Below are 25,515 nucleotides of genomic sequence, written 5' to 3' on the forward strand. Positions count from 1 at the left end.
TACTACGCACATTCTTCAAAAGATAATCTGGAATAAAGAGTCAGTGCGTCATAGTAGTTCTATAAAGCTACAATGTCTGCGATGTACGTGGAGCCCTCCTACATATGAAGCAGTTCACAACTTATGCAAGTGTACTGTGTGGCATTTCATATTTTTTGCTTACTCGCCTACTCTATCCTTGTTGGGCCATATTCAACCTTGCTTTTGGACTTATTTTAGTTTTTAATCATGTCATTCCTAATCATTTTCTTTCTTCTACCCCCACTTTCCACTACTTATTTACCTTAAAATTTTAATACTTTGCAACATGATCAGTCCTATTCATTCTTGGGCCTATTCCTTGTTATTCATGCACTGGAGCAACATGAGGGACCCCCAGGGCAGGGGCACACAGAATACCTCTCCAAATTAAACTAGCAAAATCCACACATGACAACTGGGTTCTGTACAAATAACCCATACTAAAGATGAGATGAAACCACAGATTTCTAAGATCAACGACAAGGTCTCAGGACCATGAAGATACTTCAGGAAGACATGATATTCCACAAGTAAGCATACACCTTCCCAGTTACAAGAAGTCAAGTGTAATTTCTGAGAACTACACTGAAAACATGACCAAACAAGAATGCGCTGTCATGTATGGGAGTGTTGCAACAAGAAGAGGAAGATGATCAGTACGGATTCTTGAAGGGGAATAAAGAAAAAGAAGTAAACAGAGACCATCTAGCGTAACCTGAAAGGACTGCATCTGGTGAAGACCAACAGAGAAGTAGCCCCTGTGTGGGGGCAGGGACGTGTGAATGTCCTGGTCAATGTCCTTGAATTCTGCTGCCGCTGTTGTGATCCAGTCCTAGACTCCGCAAGCAGCCTGCCATTCCCCACCTGGCTTCCCAGCCTTGGGAAGGACCCTCCACGGTCAAAGTACCTAGCCTTGCAACCCAAAGGTATAAAATGACAGACTGGCATTCTGATCTATGCCTCCACCTTTTAAGAGGGTGAGGCATCCCTCCCCAGTGGAGCTCAGCACGCAGGGCTGGATCCAGTGGGGTCGCACACGTGACCTCATGAAGGCACATTCCTAGCAAAGCCCTACTGGGTTGGCCAGGTGGTCTCTTTAAACTCCTCTCATGACTCCATGCCGCCAACTGGGCCCAAGGTCAGATTTCATCCCTCCGCAGGATGAGCTCCTGAGCCGAAACTGGTCCCAGCCTTCCAAAAGTCCACGCACGCAGAGGAGTTCCAGAGCCTTTCAGAAAAACCTCTTGCCATCCATCTTTGGACAAGTAGGTAGAATGTTCCTCCCGGAGCTGAAATGCAATTTTTCAACTGTCCAAAAACTAGAATACGGGAGGGACTTGGAGCTACCATACCCACATAGGGTACACAGTCATGCCTTCCCTCACACATTCATTCACACAGCACCCAGAATGGGGCAGAGACTATTAAAGGTACTGGAGATACAAAGACAAATGATATGGAAGCTGCTGGTCCTGAGGGCATTTTGTATTAGGGTTCCCCAGAGAAACAAAACCAATAGAATGTATGTGTGCTGTGTGCTGTGTGTGTGTGTGTGTGTGTGTGTGTTTGACTAGAATGTATGCAAGTAAGATAGAGAGAGATTTCAGAGAATCCGTTCATGTGATCACAAAGGCTGACTAGTATGAAATCTGCAGGGGAGGCTGGCAGGCTGAAGACCCAGGGAAGAGTGGACACAGGAGACTTCAGTCTGAACCGTGGTCTGGAGGCAGAATTCCTTCCCTCTTGGGGGATCTCAGTATTTTCTCCGAAGGCCTTCTATTGATTGGATGAGACCCATTATAGAAAATAACCTGCTTTCCTCAAAGTCTATTGATTTAAATGTTAATATACCTTCAAAGCAATATCTAGACTGGTATTTGACCCAACCCACAGATACCACAGATAGCCTAGCCAAGTTGACACATTAAAAAAAATACAGGTCAAACTTGTTAAAGTTCATCAGACTTACTAAACCCATCATACCTTTATTTATTTTTATTTTTTTTAAAGATTTTATTTATTGGATAGAGAGGAGGGGGAGAGAGAGCACACAAGCATGGGGAGGAGCAGGCAGAGGGAGAGGGAGATGCAGGCTCCATCCCAGGATCCTGGGATCATGACCCCAAAGGAAAGGCACATACTCAACCGACTGAGCCACCCAGGTGCCCCTCATCATTCTGCTATAAAGCTTTTCCACGATGAGATGCTTAAAGTTATCTTAGCCTATTTTTCATTTCATGTAAAAGTGGTCTTAGGAATTGCTCAGATGTTAAATAACCTGTTTTGGGGACCACTTTGAGTATAAACCAACTGTCTAAGACTAGACAGCCCAAGGGAAACAGTAATTACCCAGAGAAGCAGAGAGAGATCTAGAGTAGCCAAGACACAGTGATTAATCATAAGCAAAGAAGCTGTGGGGCAATTGCCCTGGGCAAGAGCAAGGAGGCAGGCAGTGTATCCCAGCAGCTGGGCAGGGGACCAGGAATCAGAGATCTGAATCTGTAAAAATGCAGGGCAGGACCAAATAAGGATCGAGCTGGGGAAAAGTGTGATTAACTCCCAATGACCTTCTAGATTCTTCATCTCAAGCTACCAGGAACTCAGGCTGGCACACTTGTCCCCAGACAATGGTGACCAAGGGACTGACATGGAAGGGAGAAATGAGTGTGCCTTAAACACTACCCATGCCCTATTTTACTCCATGGGGTAAAATTGTTCCTAATTTTCTTAGAATTGTTTCTAATTTTCAATCTTCTAGCAAATCTGTGCACTTTTTTTTTCACTAGATTCTTCCATACATCCATGCTGATTTCCTCAGTATAAATTTTTTGAAGTGGGAGTACTGGATAAAGAAGTGCATATTGTTCTGTTTGATGCAGGGCATCTAAGCCCAAGATGCAATCCTAGCTTCGCTGTCAGTGCACTTCCCCAAGGTCTGTGAGAAATCATTTGACCACCTCTCCGTTCCTTCCTTGTTTCTTTCTTCATCCCCTGGTAGGTTAGACAACTCATCACCGGGAAGCTGAAGTGAGCGTACGTATATGGGAGGTGTTGAAATAGTGGAAACTTTAGCGTCACAACACAGAGAAAGGGAATGGGCTGGAGTGAAAGGTATAAAGGGAGTCACTTAGCTAACCAAGTCCTCCTCTGGTTCGTGCCTGAGAGGGCCTCTGCTTTCGACATGATGCTCAAGGTATTGTCACATTTTACATGGCTTATTTAAATTTGTGTTCTAGCCTACCTCTCCTTTTCTTAATGTCCTTATAGCTTCTTGCTTCTTCATCAAAAATGGCATTTTGGCATTTCTCACAGCCTCTGGGCTATCTAATTACCTGCAACTTTTTTTTTCATTGGTGCCTTCCCAGTAAGAGATGATTCTGTTGCATAGAATTAGGAAGAAAATGAATCATTACAAGTTCACTGAATTTTAATCTCTCGGTTTTGTCTGTGTCCATCCCGGAATGGCCAGATTTCCTCCTGATGATCTGTTTACTGTCCTTAGTTCCCTAGAGAAGATGATCTTTTTGTGGCAGGAATCCTAGCATCTTGGTTTGGTATTTTAGAAAGCTTAGCACAGTGCCAGACATGTGGCAAGGCCTTGTAAAATATTTATCAAATGGCTGCACATTTTGCCTTAATTTATACACTGATCACAGTATTTTACTAAAAAGTTGTAAATGCCATGAGAAAATCAGGAAGACCAAAAAACATTTTAGAAATAGACAGGCTCGATCCTGCAGACAGCTGAGCAGTTGCAGGTTTACGGTCTCACGTGCCCTTCTTCCTTGGGAGAATTTCTGTGGGACACTGGTGCTATACAGGACTTGTCAGGAGATCCCCAGGGGGCGTACCTTTGTAGGTCACTAGCGCCCCGGGATCATGCAAACAGATGCCACAATCCCTTTCCAGGCTTCGCGTTGGTGGACCGATGACACATGCTCCCCATAAGCCTCTCCCAAGCCAAATCAAACCCTGGAGAGATGAATGACTAATCACTAAATGCCCTCAACTGTGGGAGCTGTGGGGATGGAAAGAGAGCTTGAAAAGAGGTCATTTTGCTTAGAACAAGGGATCTAACCAGTTCTCAAAACTTTAAGTTTTACTTGGTGGATCATGAAACCAATGCTTTTTCTTCCTTCCCTGCCTCTGTCCCTAAATATGTTTACCCACATTCCTAGCAGCAGGACAATCAAAGTTATTGTTATTCTCCATCCTAATTAGAGGCATCCATGCCAACATCCTCTCTCTCCCATCCACCTTCTCTCCTGCTCTCTCCCACCACAGGCTCCCTTCACCTTTCTATCAGAGCTTCAGAGACATACCACGTAGCCCATCCTTTTGAAAATGGCACGGGTTCTGAGACTTGGTCATCTGAAGACTGAAAATAGGGGACTAGCTGGTGGCCAGGTTGAGGACTTTCAGCTGAGCACTGGCTCCATCTCTGTATCTCTGCCCACACACCGATCAATCAGGGAACCCCAGACACCCCAGATCCTCTGATTCAAAAACCCCTCACCCTATATAGCTAATGTTTTAAAATGGGTATCTGATGCTCAGAGAGGCAAAGGAAGTTGTACAATGATGCAATAATCAGAGCAGAAAAGGGAAACAAGCTGACATTCACTAAGTGGTGCTAAGTGCTAGGCATGTCGTGAGACACAATTGAAGAGTGGGTGTTTTTAGCTACACATAATAGATGTTCTCTTGGGAAGACGTGTAGAAAACAAAATAATTGCCTACACATTGAAGAACTTGATATTTAAAGGAACTGTAAAACAGTCTTCTGCAAATAATACTGCAGGTTTTGATGATCTGGTTTGTGGGCGACAGCGGAATGGTCTTCTCCGCTAGGATGGGCATGGGCATTTCACATTCAGCAAGTTCACAGCAAGACCATCATCACTGTCTGGACAGCAGCCCCTCTTCCTGTGCTCCCTCTCTTGGCAGAGGGCACTGCCATATCCCTGCCCAGACCCCAGGCTTTTGCCTGCCCTTGTCTACCCTCTCAATCCATTTGCTACACAAGGGCCTCCGAATATCTGCAAAACACAGTCTGATCATATCGACCTTTTTAAAGCTAGCACTATGGCTCCCCTTTAAGTCACAGACTCCAGCCTGGTGGAACTTCCGCCACTCAGTCCCAGCCTGCAAAGCCCTCTCACCTCTGCCCACTGTGTACAGCTCTGCAGCTGGGCTTTGCCTAAATCACTGCATCTCTCGCACCTCCAGGCCCCAGTCTGTACTGCCACCTCTGCCTTTAACATCCATCCTTGTCCTGGGCACCTTCACCTGCTGACTCCCCTAAGTCTTCATAACCAGGCCAGGTATCGACACCTCCAAGTGATCTTTACCAACAAGAACGAACAGGAAGTGGTTCTCAAGTGTATTTTAAATTTTCTGGTGGCCATATTTTAAAAAGTAAGAAGAAGCCGATAAAATGAATTATAATAGTATATTTCACTTACCAATACATCCTAAATACTGTCATCTTCGCATGTAATCAATATTTTACAATTATTATTAAGATCCCCTATAGACTTCTTTTTTTTCCTACTAAGTCTTCAAAATTCGGTGTTTATTTTACTCTTGTGACACATTCTAGTTTGGACTAGCCACATTTCCAAATGCTCAATAGCCCATGTGGAGAGTAGCTACCAGGTTGGCCACAATAGCACTAGAGCATTTAATGGGACGCCTGGGTGGCTCAGTTGGTTGGACGACTGCCTTCGGCTCAGGGCGTGATCCTGGAGTCCCGGGATCGAGTCCCACATCAGGCTCCCAGCTCCATGGGGAGTCTGCTTCGCTCTCTGACCTTCTCCTCGCTCATGCTCTCTCTCACTGTCTCTCTCTCTCAAATAAATAAATAAAATCTTTAAAAAAAAAAAAAGCTTACTATTTAAAAAAAAAAAAATAGCACTAGAGCATTTAAGAATCACCTAAAGATCTTAATGAGAACACAGAATCCTGTCCTATGCTTCCAAAGCTTCTAGTTCATTTGGGGTGGGGGGTAGTCTCATTCTGGAGATCCAGAGTAGGGACCAGAAATGTTCATTTTCAACAAGAACTCTGTGTGTTTCAATGTTTGTTTTCCTCTTCAGGAAACACGGCTTAATAATTACATGCAGCAGTCTGGAGTTAGACCCATAGGAATTTGTGTCCAAACTCCTCCATTTAAGAGTTGTGTAACTCAGTGACATCAAGTCTGGGTCTCCTCACCTCCAAAGCAAGATGACGCTCATAACACCTACCCAGAAACTTGTGGCACAGTAGATACTGTATTTACAAGAGTCAGCATGACACCTGGCACGTATCTAATAATGCCAGCTCCTAGATGACCCACCGGCCCCAGCAAGCCCACCTTACGGGCAAGATATCTCTCTCTCGTCTCCTCACTCTGAGCTTTGCTCTGCCATAGCCACGCACTCAATCTTTCAATTTCCATCTGCATGTTGGTCTGTGTCCTCAACTCGAGGACAGAAACTGGCTATTGCATATTTCCACATCCCTTCGCCTCACACATAGCAGGGGCTCCGTGCTTATCATTTCTCAGGAACTAAACTTAAGTTGATTAACTAGGTTTCCCCTAGTGGAGCAAAACTCTTCATATAAAAGTACCTCAAGCTCTTATATAGCAAGGAATAAGCAAATAACGATTGAGTATAGCACTGTTCTAACACTCTTTTTTAAAAGTCTGTCACAGAAAGCTTTGCCAGAGTGATCCATGGCTTGGCCGTGGGGCACCTGACCGATCATGTTATTCAAAGAAGCAAGAGAATGATTCTGGATACTCTGGGCGTTGGCTTCCTGGGAACCAGTACAGAAGTGTTTCACAAAGCCTGTGAATATAGTAAGGTACGAAGTTCGGGGGCGGCTGGGTGGCTCAGTGGGTTAAAGCCTCTGCCTTCAGCTCAGGTCATGATCCCAGGGTCCTGGGATAGAGCCCCACATTGGGCTCTCTGCTTAGGGGGGAGCCTGCTCCCCACCCCCACTCCTCTGCCTGCCTCTTTGCCTACTTGTGATCTGTCAACGAAATAAATAAAACCTTAAAAAAAAAAAAAAAAGCCTGCTCATGAGGTATACCCACCAATGTGCCTGGGGATGTGTGTTTATGGCCTATTATTCTACTCTGTTTTGGAGATAGTACTTGGTGGGTGTACGATTGTTGTATACGATTTTATGCTCTATATATCTGAGTTTTAATATTCATCTGTATTCTTCACTAAGTTACTGTCTGAAGACCAATTTTAGGAAGAGTGTCTTCCCCAATAGCATCTACTATTTATTCAGGAAAAGGCTTTAAAAGTTTCTGGAGAAAAAGCTGGTTCAGCACTCTGAGCGGAGTTGGTGTATATGCGGGAGACAGAATACCCGCTCTCCAAAGGATGTGCTTGGTATGGACAACTGGTCCACCTTCCCTCCTGTTTAACCTCAAGGCATAAATAAGAATAAATTCAGACTGCATCCCCGGGCACACCTGTGGATCTCAGACTGGGACAGAGAAACAACATCTCCTCTCCTTTCCGTGGAGAAAGTTGTGTTCTTCTACAAGGAAGAGAGGAATCCAGTGGTTAAGGCTGCGATCCACAACGAAGTGTTCATATAAGGACTGTTCAAGTAATGCCTCCAAAGATGAGGAACGGCTCTTAAAGCGGCAACTTGGCATGCTGTGTTTCCACTCTGTATGGCTCACTCATATTCTTTCGTTCCAGATCTACAGTTCCAATGTGTCCAGCAGTGTTTGGGGTCGACCAGAGTTAAGGCTCCCGCCGCCATATGCTGCTTTTGTGAATGGTGTGGCTGTAAGGAGGTTTACAAATCTTTTCAACTGTTAAGCAATAACAATTTCAGAGCCAGGAAGTATCTCAGAAATCTTTCAGTTTCCATATTTCATGGATGAGCCACTGAAGTTCAGGGAGATGAAGTGGTCTGTCCTCTTTTCTATGTACTTACTTCACTTTTCGTGTTTGACAGTGAATTGATGCTTTTCAAACAAATTGTGAAGTATGGGAAATAAGATGGAGGATTTAGATAAAAACAGTGTAAGCTATCTAAATCTGAAATGTATATAGCAAAAAAACATAAAACCTGATATCCAAACTCAGTTCCTTGTGTTGTGACCAGTACCAGTTTCTCTTCAATAACCAGCTTTTCATCCATCCTCAGTCACCAGATAATTATTGAGAAAGAAACAATGATCACATGCAGTCGATATTTTCTGAAGCAAAAATCAGCACTTTTCATCTGACAATTTTTTTGCTTTGTGTATCAGTGGCAGTCTGTATCTATATACAAGATAAAAGTTAGATATGAATGTGTTGGGATTCTGAGATCTTCATATGGTTTGTGGGACAGTAACTCAGAATATTAAAAGTCAAACCCAATAGCGCATCCAGCAGTAAATGTCCAGTGTCCAGACCAACCATATCCCATAGATATGGAATTCTATTTTTTAAAAGATCTTATTTATTTATTTGAGTGAAAGAGAGAGAAAGAGCATGAGCCAGGAGGAGAGGAAGAGAGAGAGGGAGAAGCAGACTCCCTGCTGAACAGAGAATCTAACATGGGGCTCCATCCCAGGACCCCGAGATCATGACCTGAGCCAAAGGCAGACGCTAAACTGACCGAGCCACCCAGGTGCCCCAATATGGAATTTTATTATTATTTTTTAAGATCTTATTTATTTATTTGACAGAGAGAAACAGTGAGAGAGGAAACACCAGCAGGGAGAGTGGGAGAAGCAGGCTTCTCCCTGCTGAGCCGGGAGTCTGATGTGGGGCTCCATCCCAGGACCCTGGGATCAGAACCTGAGCTGAAAGCAGACTCTTAATGACTGAGTCAACCAGGTGCCCCTGGAATTCTATTTTTAAGGAAATTCTGGTTATTACTATTTCATATAAGGAATAAACAAATGGCTAGAATGAAGAGAAATAAAACCTTGGAGCAGCAAATAATGATTTTAAAATATAGCTTAATAGTTGGGGCACCTGGGTGGCTTAGATTGGTTAAGCATCTGCTTTCAGCTCAGGTCATGATCTCTGGGTCTACAGATCAAGCCCTGAGATGGGCTCCCGGTTCAGTGGGGAGTCTACTTCTTTCCCCACTTCCTCTCTCCCCTGCTCATGCTAAAAATAGTTATTCTGAGTTCAAGAGTTATTGCAACTTCCCCATAAGTTTGAAATTATTTCATAATAAAAAGGTACAAAAATTTATGACCTGATATGGAATAAATGGCATTAAACTTTAAGTGCAACTTGTTTGAAGGGTGGAGGAGGGAGAGAGAACAACCACCTACTTTCACAGCCTTATTTTTAAGGGGGATATAGCTCTTCCCAGGTGGTGTGGCAGAGAGCTCTGGCCACCTGGGTAAGATCCGAGCTAATTGATAGGCTTTCTAGTTGCTCCCCAAAGTCCTGTCTGCTCTGGGCAGAGGACAGCATGTCCTGTGCCCAGCCACGTGATCAAGAATTACAGCCAGCTTATAGGTTTTATGTTCAGATCATCGGGTCTAAACATCTCATATCAAATAACGTTATTACTAAACTAAACTCTTACTGGTCATTGCATTCAGGGAAATACTTTCTTGGTTTTTGTGTGTCTGTTTACACAGATTCACTCAATGGATTTTGACGACACATGGCATCCCGCCACCCACCCTTCCGGAGCTGTCCTTCCGGTCCTCATGGCTTTAACAGAAGCTCTCCCTTCAAGTCAGAAGTTTTCTGGCCTTGATCTGCTGCTCGCTTTCAATGTTGGGATTGAAGTACAAGGCCAATTAATGCATTTCTCCAAGGAAGCCAGTGACATACCAAAGAGGTACGGAGAGAATCTGTCCCCTGCAGAGGCACACAAGTTCCCCTTCACCTGTCAATTGTTATCTCTGTGGAGCCTTCTGACATAGAGGTTAGCTCAGTTGAAAATAATCACATTAGCGCTGACTGCTAAGTCAATTTTCCCACCACATATCGAACCATATATCCATAAACAAAGGTATGGCTTCAGAAGTACTAATGAAAAGTCTCCTTTGGGTTTAGAGAGTCAAGCAAACATGAGCATAAAATTAATCAGAGCCTCGTGCTCAAGGATGATTCCTGTCATTCCAGTATCCACAGGTACTCTGAACCTTCCTAATCCCATCTCAAAGCAGAATCTACTTCGACATTTGCTAAGGTCCTTCAGACTAAGAACATTCAGAAGGTCGTGAAACTGACTGTTCAATTCATTAATCAAAAATGGTCACATGCTGACTGTATCATATAGTTCAATCTTGTATTTCCTTTTTACTTGATCCCACCTGCTAGGAGAGGAGTAGGTTGGAATTCTCAGTGAATTTTCAGTTTCTACCAGGCTCTCCATTTTTACGGCTACTTGCCATATTTTTATGGCTATCTATGATTTCAGCAAACAACTTTTGCCTTTCTGGCAATAATTATTAAAAATTTACTGCATCAGGCACTATTATAAGTATGTGGATTCGTTCAAAACCCTATGGGGTAGATATCATTATTAGCACCATTTTATGAGAGAGGAAACAGGCGCAGAGAAGTTGAATTACTTTCCTAGGATCACATAGCTAGTAAGTGGCAGAGTGAAGATTTGAACCCAGGCAGCAGGCCTGCAGGATCTATACTCCCAACTACTATACCACTGCCTTCTGGTGACTGAGGTCTGTAATCTCCAGCTCTTTGCTCTTTTTCTTTTTTCACTTTTCAGATTCCACCCCCCTTCAGTGGTAGGAACTTTGGGGAGCGCAGCCGCAGCATCCAAGCTTTTACGGCTCAGCATGGCTAAGTCCCAAGAGGCCCTGGCTATTGCTGTCTCTTATGCCGGGGCACCCATGGCAAATGCTGCCACTCAGACCAAGCCTCTTCATATGGGCAATGCTGCCAGGCATGGCATGGAATCGGCTTTTCTAGCGATGCTGGGTCTCCAAGGAAACAAGCAGATCTTGGATATGCAGACGGGCTTTGGGGCTTTCTATGCCAACTATTCCCCACAAGCTCTTCCAGACCTAGATTCCCACACTTGGCTGCTGGGCCAGCAGGACGTGGCATTCAAGCGGTTCCCTGCACATCTGGCCACTCACTGGGTGGCGGACGCAGCTGCGTCCGTCCGGAAGCACCTCATAACAGACGGAGCCCTGCTTCCCACTGACCATGTTGAGAGAATTGTGCTCAGAATTCCAGATGTCCAGTATGTCAACAGGCCCTTCCCAGACTCGGAGCACGCAGCTCGTCATTCGTTCCAGTATGTGGCCTGCACCACACTGCTCGATGGTGGCATCACCGTCCCCTCATTCCACAAATGCCAGATCGACAGGCCACAGGTGAGAGAGTTGCTCAGGAAGGTGGAGCTGGAGCACCCTCGGGACAACCGGCCCAGCTTCGACACGCTGTACTGTGAGATAAGTGTCACTCTCAGGGATGGAGCCACCTTTACAGAGTGCTCGGACACCTTCTACGGCCACTGGAGAAAACCACTGAGCCAGGAGGACCTGCGAGAGAAGTTCAGAGCCAATGCCTCCAGCATGCTGTCCTGTGACACCATAGAAAGGCTTTTAGAGATCATCGAGAATCTAGAAGACCTAGAAGATTGTTCTGTGCTGACCACTCTGCTGAAAGGACCCTCTCCACCAGAGATGGTTTCAAAATCTATCTAGCATTTAACAATTCCAACATACAATCTCTCCTGAGGCTTATCAACATCTAAGTGACTTTATATTGGGGAGAATTCGGTGATTAGCTTTTAAAGCCAGGGCTTACAGTTGGTCTGGCCCAGAATAAGGAAAGCAAGTTGGAGAGAGTCCAGAAACAGAATTGGATTTTTATGGAAGGAGTCTTGTCCTATAAATTTTGCCAGACAGTTCCAATTACCTAAAGCAAAATAATAAACATGCAAGAAACACAGAGAAATTGATTTTATAAGCATTCATAAGGCTGAAATTCAAGTCACCTCTAATTTGCTTATAAAGTTAATCTTTACAGAGGACTTCTTTATGAACTTCACGAACCTCAAGGTGTAGGGGAATTTGAACCTACATGTAAATTTGCTGACAGTGGAGAAGGGCTCTGGCCTACTGTGCCACCAACAGATTTCTTAGACCATGGGTTTTTACAAACCCTCCACAGGGGAGGGGGTGCTACCGGGTTTAGATATAAGGAGTTAGTGGACCCAAATCCTGCCCCTACAACTTACTAAATGTGACCCTAGGCATGTTGCTGGGTAACCCTCTGCCACAGTTTCCTTATTGATAAAGCAGAAATAAAAAGCAGTGTAAAAAGTAAAAAGAGTTTGGCTCTGGAAGCCATGCTGTTAATCACTGCAATATATTGCCTTTTGTTATAAAAATTTCTCAGGAAAAATACCATGGATGAAGAGTCTGAGATATAATACAGGATGACAGGGGGAAAAAAAGTATATATGTAAGTAATTAAAAATACTGATTTTGTAAAATAACAAAAACGTTTTATGGGGCTAAACATTGCAACTTTAGGGTGCCTGGGTGGCTCAGTTGGTTAAGTGACTGCCTTCAGCTCAGGTCATGATCCCGGAGCCCCAGGATCAAGGCCCACATTGGGCTCCCAGCTCCACAGGGAATCTGCTTCTCCCTCTGACCTTCTCCCCTCTCATGCTCTCTCTCACTCTCTCTCTCTCAAATAAATAAAATCTTTTAAAAAAAAATTGCAACTTTAGCAACAGATATAAGCAAGGAGTTATTATAGTTAATGGATTCTAAATTCCTTGTGTCATTTAAGAGGGCAAAGCTATTGGGGCGCCTGGGTGGCTCAGTGGGTTAAAGCCTCTGCTTTCGGCTCAGGTCATGATCCAGGGTCCTAGGATCGAGCCCCACATCGGGCTCTCTGCTCAGCGGAGAGCCTGCTTCCTCCTCTCTCTCTGCCTGCTTCTCTACCTACTTGTGATCTCTGTCTGCCAAATAAATAAATAAAATCTTAAAAAAAAAAAAAAAAGAGGGCAAAGCTATTAACTCTAGACTATGATTTGCAAGTATGCATGTTGACATTTCCAGGGTAACCATTATAAGACAGTAGTAAAATATATCGCTTCCAGGTTAATAGAGGGAGAAATATGGAATTAGGATAAAAAATAATCCAAATGAAGGCAAGAAAGGAGGAAGAAAAGAAATATGTAATAGGTAGAACATACCGACAACACAATATAAAACAACAGGAAAGGTGCGCCTGGATGGCTCAGTCATTGAGTGTCTGTCTTCAGTTCAGGTCATGATCCCAGGGACCTGGAATGGAGCCCCACATGGGGCCCTCTGCTTAATGGGGAACCTGGTTCTCCCCCTCCCACTCCCCCTGGTTGTGTTCCCTCTCTCGCTCACTCTGTCAAATAAATAAAATCTTAAAAAAGAAAAAAAAAAAAACAGGAAAAAATCTAAATATATAACTACAAAAAGAATAAATAGACTAAATACCCCAGTTAAAAAATACAAAGACTTAAATAAACAAAATCTTTAAAAAAAAAAAAAAGGTGGGGAGGCACCTGGGTGGCTCAGTTGTTAACTGTCTGCCTTTGGCTCAGGTCATGATCCTGGGGTCCTGGGATCAAGCCCCATATCGGGTTCCCTGGTCACCTGGAAGCCTGCTTCTCCCTTTCCCATTCCCCCTGCTTGTGTTCCCTCTCTCACTGTCTCTCTCTCTCTGTCAAATAAATAATCAAAATCTTAAAATATATATATATATATATATATAAAGACTATGTATACATTAAATACAATGTTTAATAAGTTTATTAGCATGGAATTTACATATCATTAATTCATCTATTTTGAGTGTACAGTTCAATGAGTTTTAGTAAATTTACAGAGTTGTGCAATCATTGCCACAATCCAGTTTTGGAGTACTTCTTTTTAAGATTTTATTTTTAGTAATCTCTCCGCCCAATGTGGGGCCCAAACTCACAGCCGCAGATCAAGAATTGCATGCTATACCAAATACCTATCTCTACCAAATATCTATCAAAATACCTAGAGTACCTCTGTCATGCCAAAAAAAGCAAAAACCAAAATTCTTCCTGCAGGCCTGGAATTAATCCCCATTCCCACCTCCAGCTCTCAGCAACCAATGATCCATTTTCTATCTCTATAGTTGTCCAGACATTTCATATAGAATCATATAGGGGCACCTGAGTGGTTCAGTCGATTAAGGATCTGCCTTCAGCTCAGGTCATGATCCCAGGGTCCTGGGATCATGCCCAGTGTCAGGCTCTCTGCTCAGTGGGGGAATCTGCTTCTCCCTCTCATTCTCTTCTCTGCTCTCAAAGAAATAAAATCTTTTTAAAAATGGAAGCATATAGTATGTAGTCTTAAGTGTCTGGCATCTTTCACTTAGCATAATGGGTTTTTCCCCCACATATGTATCAGTACTTTATTCCCTTTCATTGCTGAGTAGTGTTCTGTTGTATGAATATACATTTATTTACCCATTTAGTAGTTGATGAACAGTGGACTGCTTCCAGTGGGTCTAGTACAAATTATGCTTCTATGTTCATTCACCTGCATGGCTTGGTGTGGTAGCACTTCCAATGGAAGTAGCACCTCCATTGCTCATAGGTAGATACCTAGGAGTTGGAATGTTGGGTCATTTAGTTAATACATGTTTAACTTTATAAAAAAACTTCTCCAGGGGAACCTGAGTGACTCAGTCCATTAAGTGTCTGCCTTCAGCTCAGGTCATGATCTCAGGGTCCCAGGATCAAGTACCACATCAGGCTTCCTGCTCAGTAGGGAGCCTGCTACTCCCTTTCCCTCTGCCTGCCACTCTGCCTAATTGTGCTTTCAGTCAAATAAATAAATAAAAATAAATAAATAAAATACAAAAAACTTATCTAAAGTAGCTTTAACACGTTACATTTCTACCAGTAATATATGAGGGTTCCAGTTTCTCCACACCCTAACCAACCCTTGGAATTGTCAGTCTTTTTTATTTTAGCCTATCTAGTGAGTATGTAATGGTATCTTGTTTCAGTTTACATTTTCCAAATGACTAATTCTTGCTTATTTTTGAGAATTATTTTAATTAGTTTGTCTTCTTATCCAGTTGTAGGAATTCTTTATATATCCTGGGTTCAAGTTCTTTATCATATATGTTTTATAAATATTTTCCCCCAGTCTGTAGTTTGTCTTTTCAAGTGTTTAGTGGTCTCTTTTAAAGATCAAAAATGTTAAATTTTTATCAACTCCATTTTACCATTTAAAATTTTTTATTAAAAAATATAGAAGACAAAAATAAAAAATGTTATTGTCCCTGCTTTTGGTGTCATCAGAAGGTTTAAACTGGATTTTAAAAATCCAGTTAAATAAGTTATTCAAGACTCATAAGGATGCAAAAAAGTTTAAAGTAAAAAGATGGGAGAAATATGTATGGAATACTAACCAAAGCAAGCTGGAGTAAATAAATGTTAATGTTAGACAAAACAGATCTCAAGCAGAAAGCATTACTGGAAACAAAAAGGATGACTATATAATGATAAAAATTTCAAATCAGTAGGTAATTAAAATAATTTTAAATAATACTGAACTACAAGGAGAAATAAATGAATCCAATACCACACAGAATTTTAACACTAATCTCTTAGTAACTGATCTCTCAAGGAAACCAAAAGTAAGAAAACTACATCAAAATTTAAACACAATATACATGTTTTATGTAAAGGACATATAGAGAATTCTGCACAAAACAACTAGAGATTTCACAATCTTTTAAAAATCTCACAGAACATTTACAAAACAAGGACCATCTACTGAGCCATAAAGTGAGTCTTAACAACTTTACAAAGGATTGGACGATATAGATCATTTTCCCTAATCATAATGCAATTAAGTTTAAATTCAACATAAAAAAGACAATTGGAAAAGCTTGAAATGTTTGGAAATTAAAAATTTTTCTAAGTAACTTTTGGATCACAGAACAAACTGTCATTAAAAATTATAAAACATTTAGAACCAACCAATAACCAAAATAGCATATATCAAAATTTGTAGGATGTAGCTAAAACAGTACTTAGAAATGTGTAGCATTTTCTATGGCTGGCTCTCTATCACTTGGATAATGCTGTTTGATAAGACATATCATGTAACTGCCATTAATTTGTTTGAACAGTAAATAAAAAGTAAATAAAACAGGATATCAAAGTGGTGGTTTCTATTATGGCCTTTAGATACAACTTAATTATCCTGTCTTTATGCACTTCAGAAATTTCTAGTGGTAAGATCTAAGGACTAGTAATAATATCCCCAAGATCTAAGGGCTAGTAATAATACCCCCAGTAATAATATCCCTTCGGGCCAGTAAAAACCCCTGCTAAAAACAAGACAATAGGGGTGCCTGGGTGGCTCAGTGGGTTAAAGCTTCTGTCTTCGGCTCAGGTCATGATCCCCGGGTCCTGGGATCAGATCAAGCCCCACATTGGGCTCTCTGCTCAGCGGGGAGCCTGCTTCCTCCTCTCTCTCTGCCTGCTTCTCTGCCTACTTGTGATCTCTCTCTCTCTCTGTCAAATAAATAAATAAATCTTTAAAAAACAAACAAACCCCAAGACAACAGACCCAAAATGGAGTCTTAATGCTAAGCACCACACCACTAAAATGAGATTTATTTACAGTTTCAGCACTCGCAGAAATGGAATCTTAAACCAATCATCCAGGAATTGCCAGAACAACACTAATTAAGTAATATGCCTGACAGACCCCTGCCATCCCCTAAAGGAAAGTAACCTTGAAATAACCAATCTATTTTGTCTAATGTAGCTTCCTTGTTCTTATTCCCTTCTACCTATAACATTTTTCATCTTATAAGCTCCTTGGAGCTCCTTTCTATCTGGCTAGGTTAGACGCTATCTGATTCAAATAAATTTTTGCCCAAATAAGCTCTTTTTTAAAATGGAATATAATGTTATTTATATATTTGGGAGACAGCAAGTATGTGAGCAAGTGAGCAGGAGCAGGTGGGGCAGAGGGGGAGAGAGAGAGAGAATCTCAAGCAGACTCCATGCTGAGACAGAGCCGGGACACAGGGCTCAACCTCATAACCCTGAGGTCATGCCCTGAGCCAAAAACCAGGAGTCAGATGCTCAACCTACTGTCCACCCTGTACCCCATGAATAACCTCTTAAAAAAATTTAATACAGGGCAGCTGGGTGGCTCAGTCTGTTGAGCACATGCCTTAAGCTCAGGTCATAATCCCAGGGTCCTGGGATAGAGTCCCATGTCGGCTTCCCTGCTCAGCATGAGTCTGCTTCTCCTTCTCCCTCTACCATTCCCCTGGATTGTGTTCACTCTCTCTCTGCCAAATACATAAAATCTTTTTAAAAAAATTTAATGCGCCTCAGTTTATCCATCTTGGTGGATGTTTCAGACAAACAACAAAGGTTGGAGAAAATGATCTCTCCTGAGGAGACGACAACATTCAAGGTGATCTTGATATTGGTTATTATGCACACCAAGTGACCTTGACAGAGAACATGAGGGGCTATGCATCTGGGGAGGGAACATAAGGGACCTCTGCACTGGCAGCCCTGCACACCATCTCCTGCTCCCCACATACAAAAAAAGCTGAGGTAAGATAGGGAAAGACTGGTTCCCCCCATTCCTTTCTAGATGATTCCTTTCCAGGAGGGTCAAAAGCATGGGCATTTTTGAGCCAGAGTGCTGGCAGACAGCTTTGATGAATCAAGCCCCTTTGTCTCTTGCATCCGTGAAGCTGGGGAACAGGACAGCCTGCGAGCCACTCACCCTGGAAAGTCAAAGGTGGGCTTTCTGGGCTGCTCTGATCTGCTGTCTAGGCAGTGTGGCAAATGCTTGCTTTTCCCCTTCCGTTCCCTTGGGGGTGACGGCAAAGGATGCCACTGTGAGACAGGCTCTATGTGCAGGCAAATGAGTCTTCCACATGGATAAGGCCAGACCACCACTGAGAAAACCCACCTGAGACTGGGACCAAGGCTCCAACTCAGAGAGAGGCTCATTTTAGCACTCTTGGTGTCTCTGCATCCTCAACACACATTTGAGGCCTTGCGTCACTAGACACATCCAAGGAAACCCAGTACTGGCTGGCATATATGTTTTGGGGATCTCCAAGACCACACGCACATTCAGGGATCACAGATGAAGTTAGGGGACTCAGCACAGAGCTGTACTCATGGTTAAGGTTTATTACAGTGAAAGGATACATGACAGAATCAACTAGAGAAAAAGCCAGTAACAGCAGAGTCTGGAGGCTTCCGATGCCCTCTTCCACCAGTCAGGAAACACACGAGTGCGTTCCTCTCTCCAGGAGTGAAAAATTCACCAAAGTGTGCACATTTTTTCTCCCCTGGGGAGAGCCTTAGCACTCAAGGTGTTTAATAATGTCTGGTCATGTCGGTCCTCTCCGCCCAGCAAAGATCATAATCCCAAACTCAAAGAAGGAAAGCAGGTGTTCGGCATAATTCTGCACAGTCTCGGCAGAGCAAACTATTTTTCTCAGTCAGCGGGCGCGTTAAGTGCCAAGCTCCCAGATGCCAGCCGAGGACAAACCTCAGGAACAAGACTTAATAAAGACAGCAGCTTGAGGCCTGCTATATTCTCTCTCTTGCACACTGTTTCCCACCCTGAAGTGCCCTTCCTTCCTATTTGTGTGGTTTTGCAGGGTACAGAGACATGACACAGAAAATAGGCTTTGCCTCCACTCCAGGAATTGTCCTGCTCTGTAGCACCCGGAGCTCTACAAGCTGTGTGTTCTCTCCCAGCAGGAACTCCAACTGATGGCTCCAGCAGCTTATAGCTGTCACAGACCAAAGAGTGGTAATGATTTTAACTCTGGCACTAAAAATGAGACTTATGGGACTTTATTTATTTATTTATTCTTTTAAGATTATTTATTTATGTGAGAGATGGGGCGCCCAGGTGGTTCAGTGGGTTAAGCCTCTGCCTTCGGCTCAGGTCACGATCTCAGGGTTCTGGGATTGAGCCCTGCTTTGGACTCTCTGCTCGGTGGGGAGCCTGCTTCCCCCTCTCTCTCTGCCTGCCTCTCTGCTTACTTGCAATCTCTGTCTGTCAAATAAATAACATTTTTTTAAAAAGATTATTTATTTATGTGAGATAAAAAGAGTAAGACAGAGAGAGCCTGAGCAGGGTGAGGTGCAGAGGGAGAAGAAGGCTCTCCACTGAGCAGGGAATGTGATGCAAGACTCGATCCCGGGAGTCCCAGATTATGACCCAAGCCGAAGGCAGATGCTCAACTGACTGAGCCACCCGGGCTACCCCAGAATATAGGACTTTATATATTTTGTGTATATATATATATATATATATATATATATATATATATATAAAATATGTAAATATTTTTATATATTTTATAACAACTTTGCTTGGAAGCTTTTATCTGAAAAAGATATCACAGTCAGCTACGTGCCCTATGTCCCCACCTTAAGGTCTGTATTAGCTTATAAGGGGAACCTCTTTGGAGACTCTGAGTAAATGGTGGGTGTTCTTTATCAACAGATTTATATCAAGGGCACCTTATGTCAGAGTATGTTCCTGGTGCAGGCGATAAAGCAGTCAACAAAACAGACAAAAACCTCTTGCAATCATTACTTCATAATTCATAAGCTGGGAGCAGAGATACAAGCAAACTCAGTACGTTGGACAAGGAAAGTGCTCTGTACCTATTCTGGGCCAGCGGTGCTTCCTCACTCCTTCCTGGTGGGAATGTGAACCTTCCATAGGTGGAATCCATGGTTTTTGGTTCTTCCCAGGCCAAAACAGAACCTGTGACAACAAAAACTTTGTGGGACTGGAGATATGCAGGACTTCCTCGTGCAGAGCAGCACCCCAGAATTGAAGGGAGGGGGCAAGGTCACAATGAGATCTGCAGAGGGGAGCACCTGTGCAAGAGCACGCACGTGCAGTCTCTTCCCATCCACGTGAAATCTACCTGCAACGTTGCAGGTTCTTATCACTCGGAGTGAGTTTTATTCTCCCTCTCTTCACCTACTTTATATTTTAAAAAAAGAGGGGTAGTTCATTGCAAGTGAAACACTCAAAAACAGATGAGCATTCTGCAGGCTACTCTGGTTCCTGCTAAACCCTGGGTGCCCAGCGGGGGACCGCTATAGAGGAAGGACATCAAAAGAATGTATGAGGGGTGCCTGAGTGGCTCAGTGGGTTAAAGCCTCTAGGCTCAGGTCATGATGCCAGTGTCCTGGGATAGAGCCCCTGCATCGGGCTCTCTGCTTAGCAGGGAGCGTGCTTCCTCCTCTCTCTCTCATTCTCTGCCTGCTTCTCTGCCTACTTGTGATCTCTGTCTGTCAAATAAATAAATTAAATTAAATTAAATATTAAAAAAAATGTACCACACACAGTAACTTTAAAAAATGTCATGGCTTCATCTGAATCATATGAACAGAAACCTTCACAAAAATCCTGAAGATTAGTTTAGTCAACTAATTCAGCTGTAAATGCAGAAATCAGCATCCAGACATTATATCACTTAAACTCTCCCTGCTTTCTGCTGTCTTTCTTATTAAAGACAACTCTGCCCACCCCAGTCACAGTTGGTGTCCTTACAAGAGCCAACCTGGAGGTTCACGAAAAAGCCCTTGGAACAGTCCAACGTCCGTCTGTTTGAAATATGGCATGAGAGTCATTTCTGACTTTATAAAGAAGTGAAAGTGTGCTTGCCTAGAAATCAAGTATTTCTGAATAATATCATGACATTTTTAATCTTTGAGTCAGGATTACACTGTAAGTAAGTGTTGGAGTGTGTACCTCATGTGGCTGGAGCTGTTTTTACTTGAACAAATTCTTCTAAATATTACCACCAAAGTATCACTTTTCAAATACCTTCGAAAGCCTCCCTTGCCATCTTACCTCTCTATACCCATGGCTCCCATGGAGGGGCCACCTCTGAGCCACTCTGTGCAGTGGCCTGGCAGGAGACCCCTCCCCACAGCCCTGAGCACAGTCGGACTTCTGCACAGCAGTGGCCCCGGCAGCATCATCGAACCTACCAGAAGAGAAGATAACCTGGGTGGAAGAAAATGTTTCTTAGGCAACTGACCGCATGACTGTGAAGAGAGTTAAAATGATCAGCTTGCAGTGGCCTCTCAAATGCTGCACTGTTTGGACAGAAGCCCGAAGCCACCTTGCATGGAAAAAATATGTTCCAACATGACACTTCATTTAAATATTCACTTAGTAAGAGAAAATGAAGGCTGTATGTACTCGGATCAATAGGAAAAAAATTACAGCAAGGTTAATTTGAACCATACAGCTGAATGATATCATACAAGAGAGCTGTTATACTGAAAATATTTTCTTACAGAGTAAGCCAGTGTATCTCGAAAGAATGCATTTTCCTCTGCTTCAAAGCCAGCTGGTCTCATCACCTTAGAGCACCGTCCCCTACCATGTCCACCCACATCCCACCCCCGTGCCAATACGGCAGCCCCCAAATGAAAGATAATTTCTTAAGCAAAGCAGTTGCACTGATATTCATTTGCAGGAAGGAAAATGGGAAAAGGCTGTAGAACCTGCTTACCAGGCAGTAAGCTTTTCATCCTTTTTCTCCCCCTCCATCCACAAGATTATCCCAACCCACTGTGACTTCACAGCAGAAGGTGTCAGCTGCCAGCATGTGGGAAATGCAGCCAAAGGAGTCCTCCACAGAACCGCTGATGGGGCAGTCCTGGGCCACCCCAAAACCACCTGCAAAGAGAGGAAACGCAGGATTATTTGAACCAGCTGGCCTATGAACAATTAATACTTCAGCAAAGAATTAAGGCAGAGGAGAGCAATAACCCACGATTAGAATGGGAAAATAACATTTCTTTAAGTCTTCTGGGGTCAGCAATGATTTAATTAATTCGTTAACTTCATTTTTAAAAGTCAGAATAGCAACCTGTATTTATCAAAGTTGCTCCAAGATCCTTTTGTAAAAAGCTGGTGCCAAATGCTGAACCACAAACCCAATCCTTAGGGAATTTACATGGCTTCAATGTAGCCCTTGTAGAAAGTGGATTTTATGGACATAAAGGATTTATATTAGCCAAATGATAATAATAACAAACATTTTGCATCAACAGCAAAATTCTGAAGACACAAGATGGGATACCATCATGATAATAATTTTTGCTAAATATTTCAAGTGTGGTATAAAGTAGAAATATATTTTTTAAAGAGCACTTGAGATAACTTCGTTCATCCTAAAAACAAAGATATAGCTTTCTGTATTAGACTAAAAGATTTTTTGATTGATTTACAAGTAACACCAATTTAGATGTGAAAACTAATTTTAACATCAAACCTCAAGGGCAATAAAATTTACAAAGTTGTCTCAGGGCATACCTATTTGCAGAGAAAGAAGAAAAGAATAAACCTACAAGACACCAGCAGCTCAAATAAAATTAATCTCCTTTATGTCTGCCCCATATTTTGTAAAGATATATTTAAATTTATTTTGTATACATAGTATGTAGCAAGGCTCCAAAAATGGTGCCTGATATCCATGCCTCCTGGTGTTTTTTCCCTGTTGTAGACTCCTGTCTTTGAATTTAATCTCCCTTTTGATCAATGGAACATGGCAGAGGTGACCCTGAGGGTCATCTGTGGCTAGAGCATAAGAGGAAAGCCTGGGTCTCCCGGAATGCTGTTCTAAAGGATGCCAGCTCTCATGTGAGAAGTTCAAATGCCCAGGGTCTATAGGTTCCCAGGAAGCCCAAGCTTCCCAGAGGGAACGGCCAGATGGCCGTGCAGCCACGTCTCAGGTGTTCTAGCTGATCCCAGCTTGGGCACCAGACACTGCCATGAAGACACCGTGGTGCTGTCTTCACCAGTGATACCTTCAACTGTCTGCGGCTCCAGTCACCATGCCGCTTGCCAGAGAGATCTCAAGCGAAGCTCAAGCTAAGACTAGTCAACCAACAGAACCAGGAAAGGTAATAAATTATTGTTGACGGCGCTAATTTTGGTGGTACTTGTTACCCAGCAATATATACCCGGAATACTTGGTATGTAAAACAGCAGTAAGCAACCTGTTCAGATGGACCTGTAAGCATCCACAGCAACACACTCCTTATCTGATTCTGACTGTAGGACATCTCCAAACCACCTTCAAAGATTTGAAGGATATTGTGAACATTTAAAATAATCTTAAAATAGGGGTTGCCTGGGTGGTTCAGTAGATTAAGTTGATCCTGGCACTCTGGGATCAAGCCCCGAGTCGGGTTCCCTGCTCAGCGGTGGGGGGGGGGTGGGAGGGGAGGCTGCTCTTCCCCTTCTCTCATGCTCTCCCTTGCACTCTCTCAAATAAATAAAGTCTTTTTAAAAAATAGTAATCTTAAAATAGTGGCGCCTGGATGGCTCAATCAGTTAAGCATCTGTCTCTTGATTTTTGGCTCAGGTCAAGATCTCAAAGTCATGAGACTGAGCCCTGCATCAGGCTCATACTCAGGGAGGAGTCTGCTGGAGATTCTCTCTCTTCTCCCTCTGCCCCTTCCCTGGCTCCTGTGTGTACACAGGCACGTACACATTGTCTCTCAAGAAAGAAGGAAGATCTTTTTTTTTTAAAGATTTTATTTATTTATTTGACAGAGAGAAATCACAAGTAGATGGAGAGGCAGGCAGAGAGAGAGAGGGAAGCAGGCTCCCTGCCGAGCAGAGAGCCCGATGCGGGACTCGATCCCAGAACCCTGAGATCATGACCTGAGCCGAAGGCAGCGGCTTAACCCACTGAGCCACCCAGGCGCCCCGAAAGAAAGAAGATCTTAAAGAATAGTAATCTTAAAATAAAACTAATTTAACAGTTTAGGCAAACTAAACAAACTAAAACTGTTTAGTTTGAAAAAAAGATCAATATATAACATACAGTTCCTTAGGAGGGGATTAAATAAGAAGTAAAAAAATCTAAGACAATTATACCTGTAAATCAATCACTTATTTTAAAATGTGGAATCACCTATCTATAAAGTGATTTCCACACTGAAAATGTCCAGAATCAGATAACCCTCCACTGTGATTTCCAAAGTCTCAAGGCCTCAAGACGTGGGCTGCCTACCATGTGCCACCTGTCCCCTGTCACCTGGGAGCTGAATCAGCACCTGTGCTGGAACAAGAGCTTCAGGTGATTCACATACCTATTAAACTTAGAGACATGCTTTTATAGAGATGTGGTTCCCAAACTTATCTGCATATGAGAATCATCAGGGAATCTTAAAAATTCCAAAATCCAGGTCATAGGTACACAGGCATTGATGGTTTTAAAGCCCTCCAGGTGGGTCTAGGTACAGCCAAGTCTGCGAACCACTGGTCACTCTTGATAGGTACTGGTTCTCAAATTTGGCTGCACAGTGGGAGAACCTGTGGAACAACAAAAAGCACTACCATCTGTTTCCACTCCCAGAGAGTCTAACGCGAATGGTCTCAGGTGTGACCCAGAAGCTGAGACTTTTTAAAGGCTTCCCAAGTGACTTCCAAGTACATTAAAGTTTGAGAACCGTGACCTAGAGCCTGGCACAGAGGCTTCAAAATGGTAGCTAAGTCTGCACTGCTCTTTCTGGAAAGGGGTTTAAAGTCAGTGAACATTAATTAAAACGAACAGTTGGTCTCACAGCTTTTAGCTAACTCACTGGTATAATGACAGCTTCAAGCTTGCTGGAGTTCAGGTCTGCCAAATCTTGTATGTCCCCACGGGCTCTCCTGGCACTTCCTCCAGCACATTTCTCTTCTGCTGGGCTCTCTTTCAAGTGATTAACAATGTACATCTGCTCAGCATTAGGAGCAAATAGCTTCACCTTCAAAAATAGAAATAAAAACAAATGATGTCATTGCCTCCATGAAAATAATCAAGCAAATCAATCTCAAACCAGGAAGGAAAGTCAGAAAACCACTAAGTAATTCCGTATGCCTTCAGGGCCAACACCAACTACAAATAGCAGCCACAAGGAAGAAACTGTAGGGGACTTCTTGAGGGGGTGGTGAGCTCTAAATTACCTTCTAGAAAGAAAGTAGAACAGAAAGTTTGGTTTCCAAATACACATATCCACATATCTATACACACACACACACACAGAGTAATTAATATGTGTATGTGTGTATACATAGACCTTAAATAACACACCTATGCAGCCAAAAATTCATGTATAATTTTGACTACCCAAAAACTTAACTACCCATAAGCCTGTTGACATAAAGCCTTACTGATAACATGAACTGTTAACACATACTTTGCATGCTATACATATTATATACTGTAGCCTTACAAGGAAGTAAGCTGAAAAAGAAAATGTTAAGAAAGTCATAAAACAGGGCATCTGGATGGCTCAGTCAGTTAAGTGTCTTCCTCCAGCTCAGGTCATGATCCTTGGGTCCTGGGATTGAGCCCTGCATTGGGCTGTCTGCTCAGCAGGAAGCCTGCTTCTCCCTCTCCCACTTCCCCTGCTTGTGCTCCCTCTCTCGCTATGTCTTTCTCTGTCAAATAAATAAATAGAATCTTAAAA

The 25,515-nt window shown here is 42.9% G+C and overlaps 1 protein-coding gene across 1 annotated transcript; it reads left to right on the forward strand.

Annotated features, from left to right (window-relative positions):
• The first annotated feature begins 3,142 nt into the window (after positions 1-3,142).
• ACOD1 (aconitate decarboxylase 1) lies at positions 3,143-11,924 on the forward strand. The gene is made up of 5 exons (XM_044249896.1): positions 3,143-3,214; positions 6,712-6,873; positions 7,731-7,820; positions 9,629-9,834; positions 10,732-11,924. Exons 1-5 carry the CDS (start codon positions 3,203-3,205, stop codon positions 11,675-11,677), a joined length of 1,416 nt encoding a protein of 471 aa, XP_044105831.1. The 5' UTR covers positions 3,143-3,202; the 3' UTR covers positions 11,678-11,924.
• Positions 11,925-25,515: the final 13,591 nt, after the last annotated feature.

Source organism: Neovison vison, chromosome 5 (assembly GCF_020171115.1).
Source record: "Neovison vison isolate M4711 chromosome 5, ASM_NN_V1, whole genome shotgun sequence".
NCBI lineage: Eukaryota > Metazoa > Chordata > Mammalia > Carnivora > Mustelidae > Neogale > Neogale vison.

Bases quoted from the DNA above. Each gene is read 5' to 3' on its own strand.
- ACOD1 (XM_044249896.1), top strand. The intron at 6,874-7,730 runs GTACGAAGTTCG...CTTTCGTTCCAG, and splicing joins AAGCCTGTGAATATAGTAAG to ATCTACAGTTCCAATGTGTC. The intron at 7,821-9,628 runs GTAAGGAGGTTT...CTGTTTACACAG, and splicing joins CTTTTGTGAATGGTGTGGCT to ATTCACTCAATGGATTTTGA.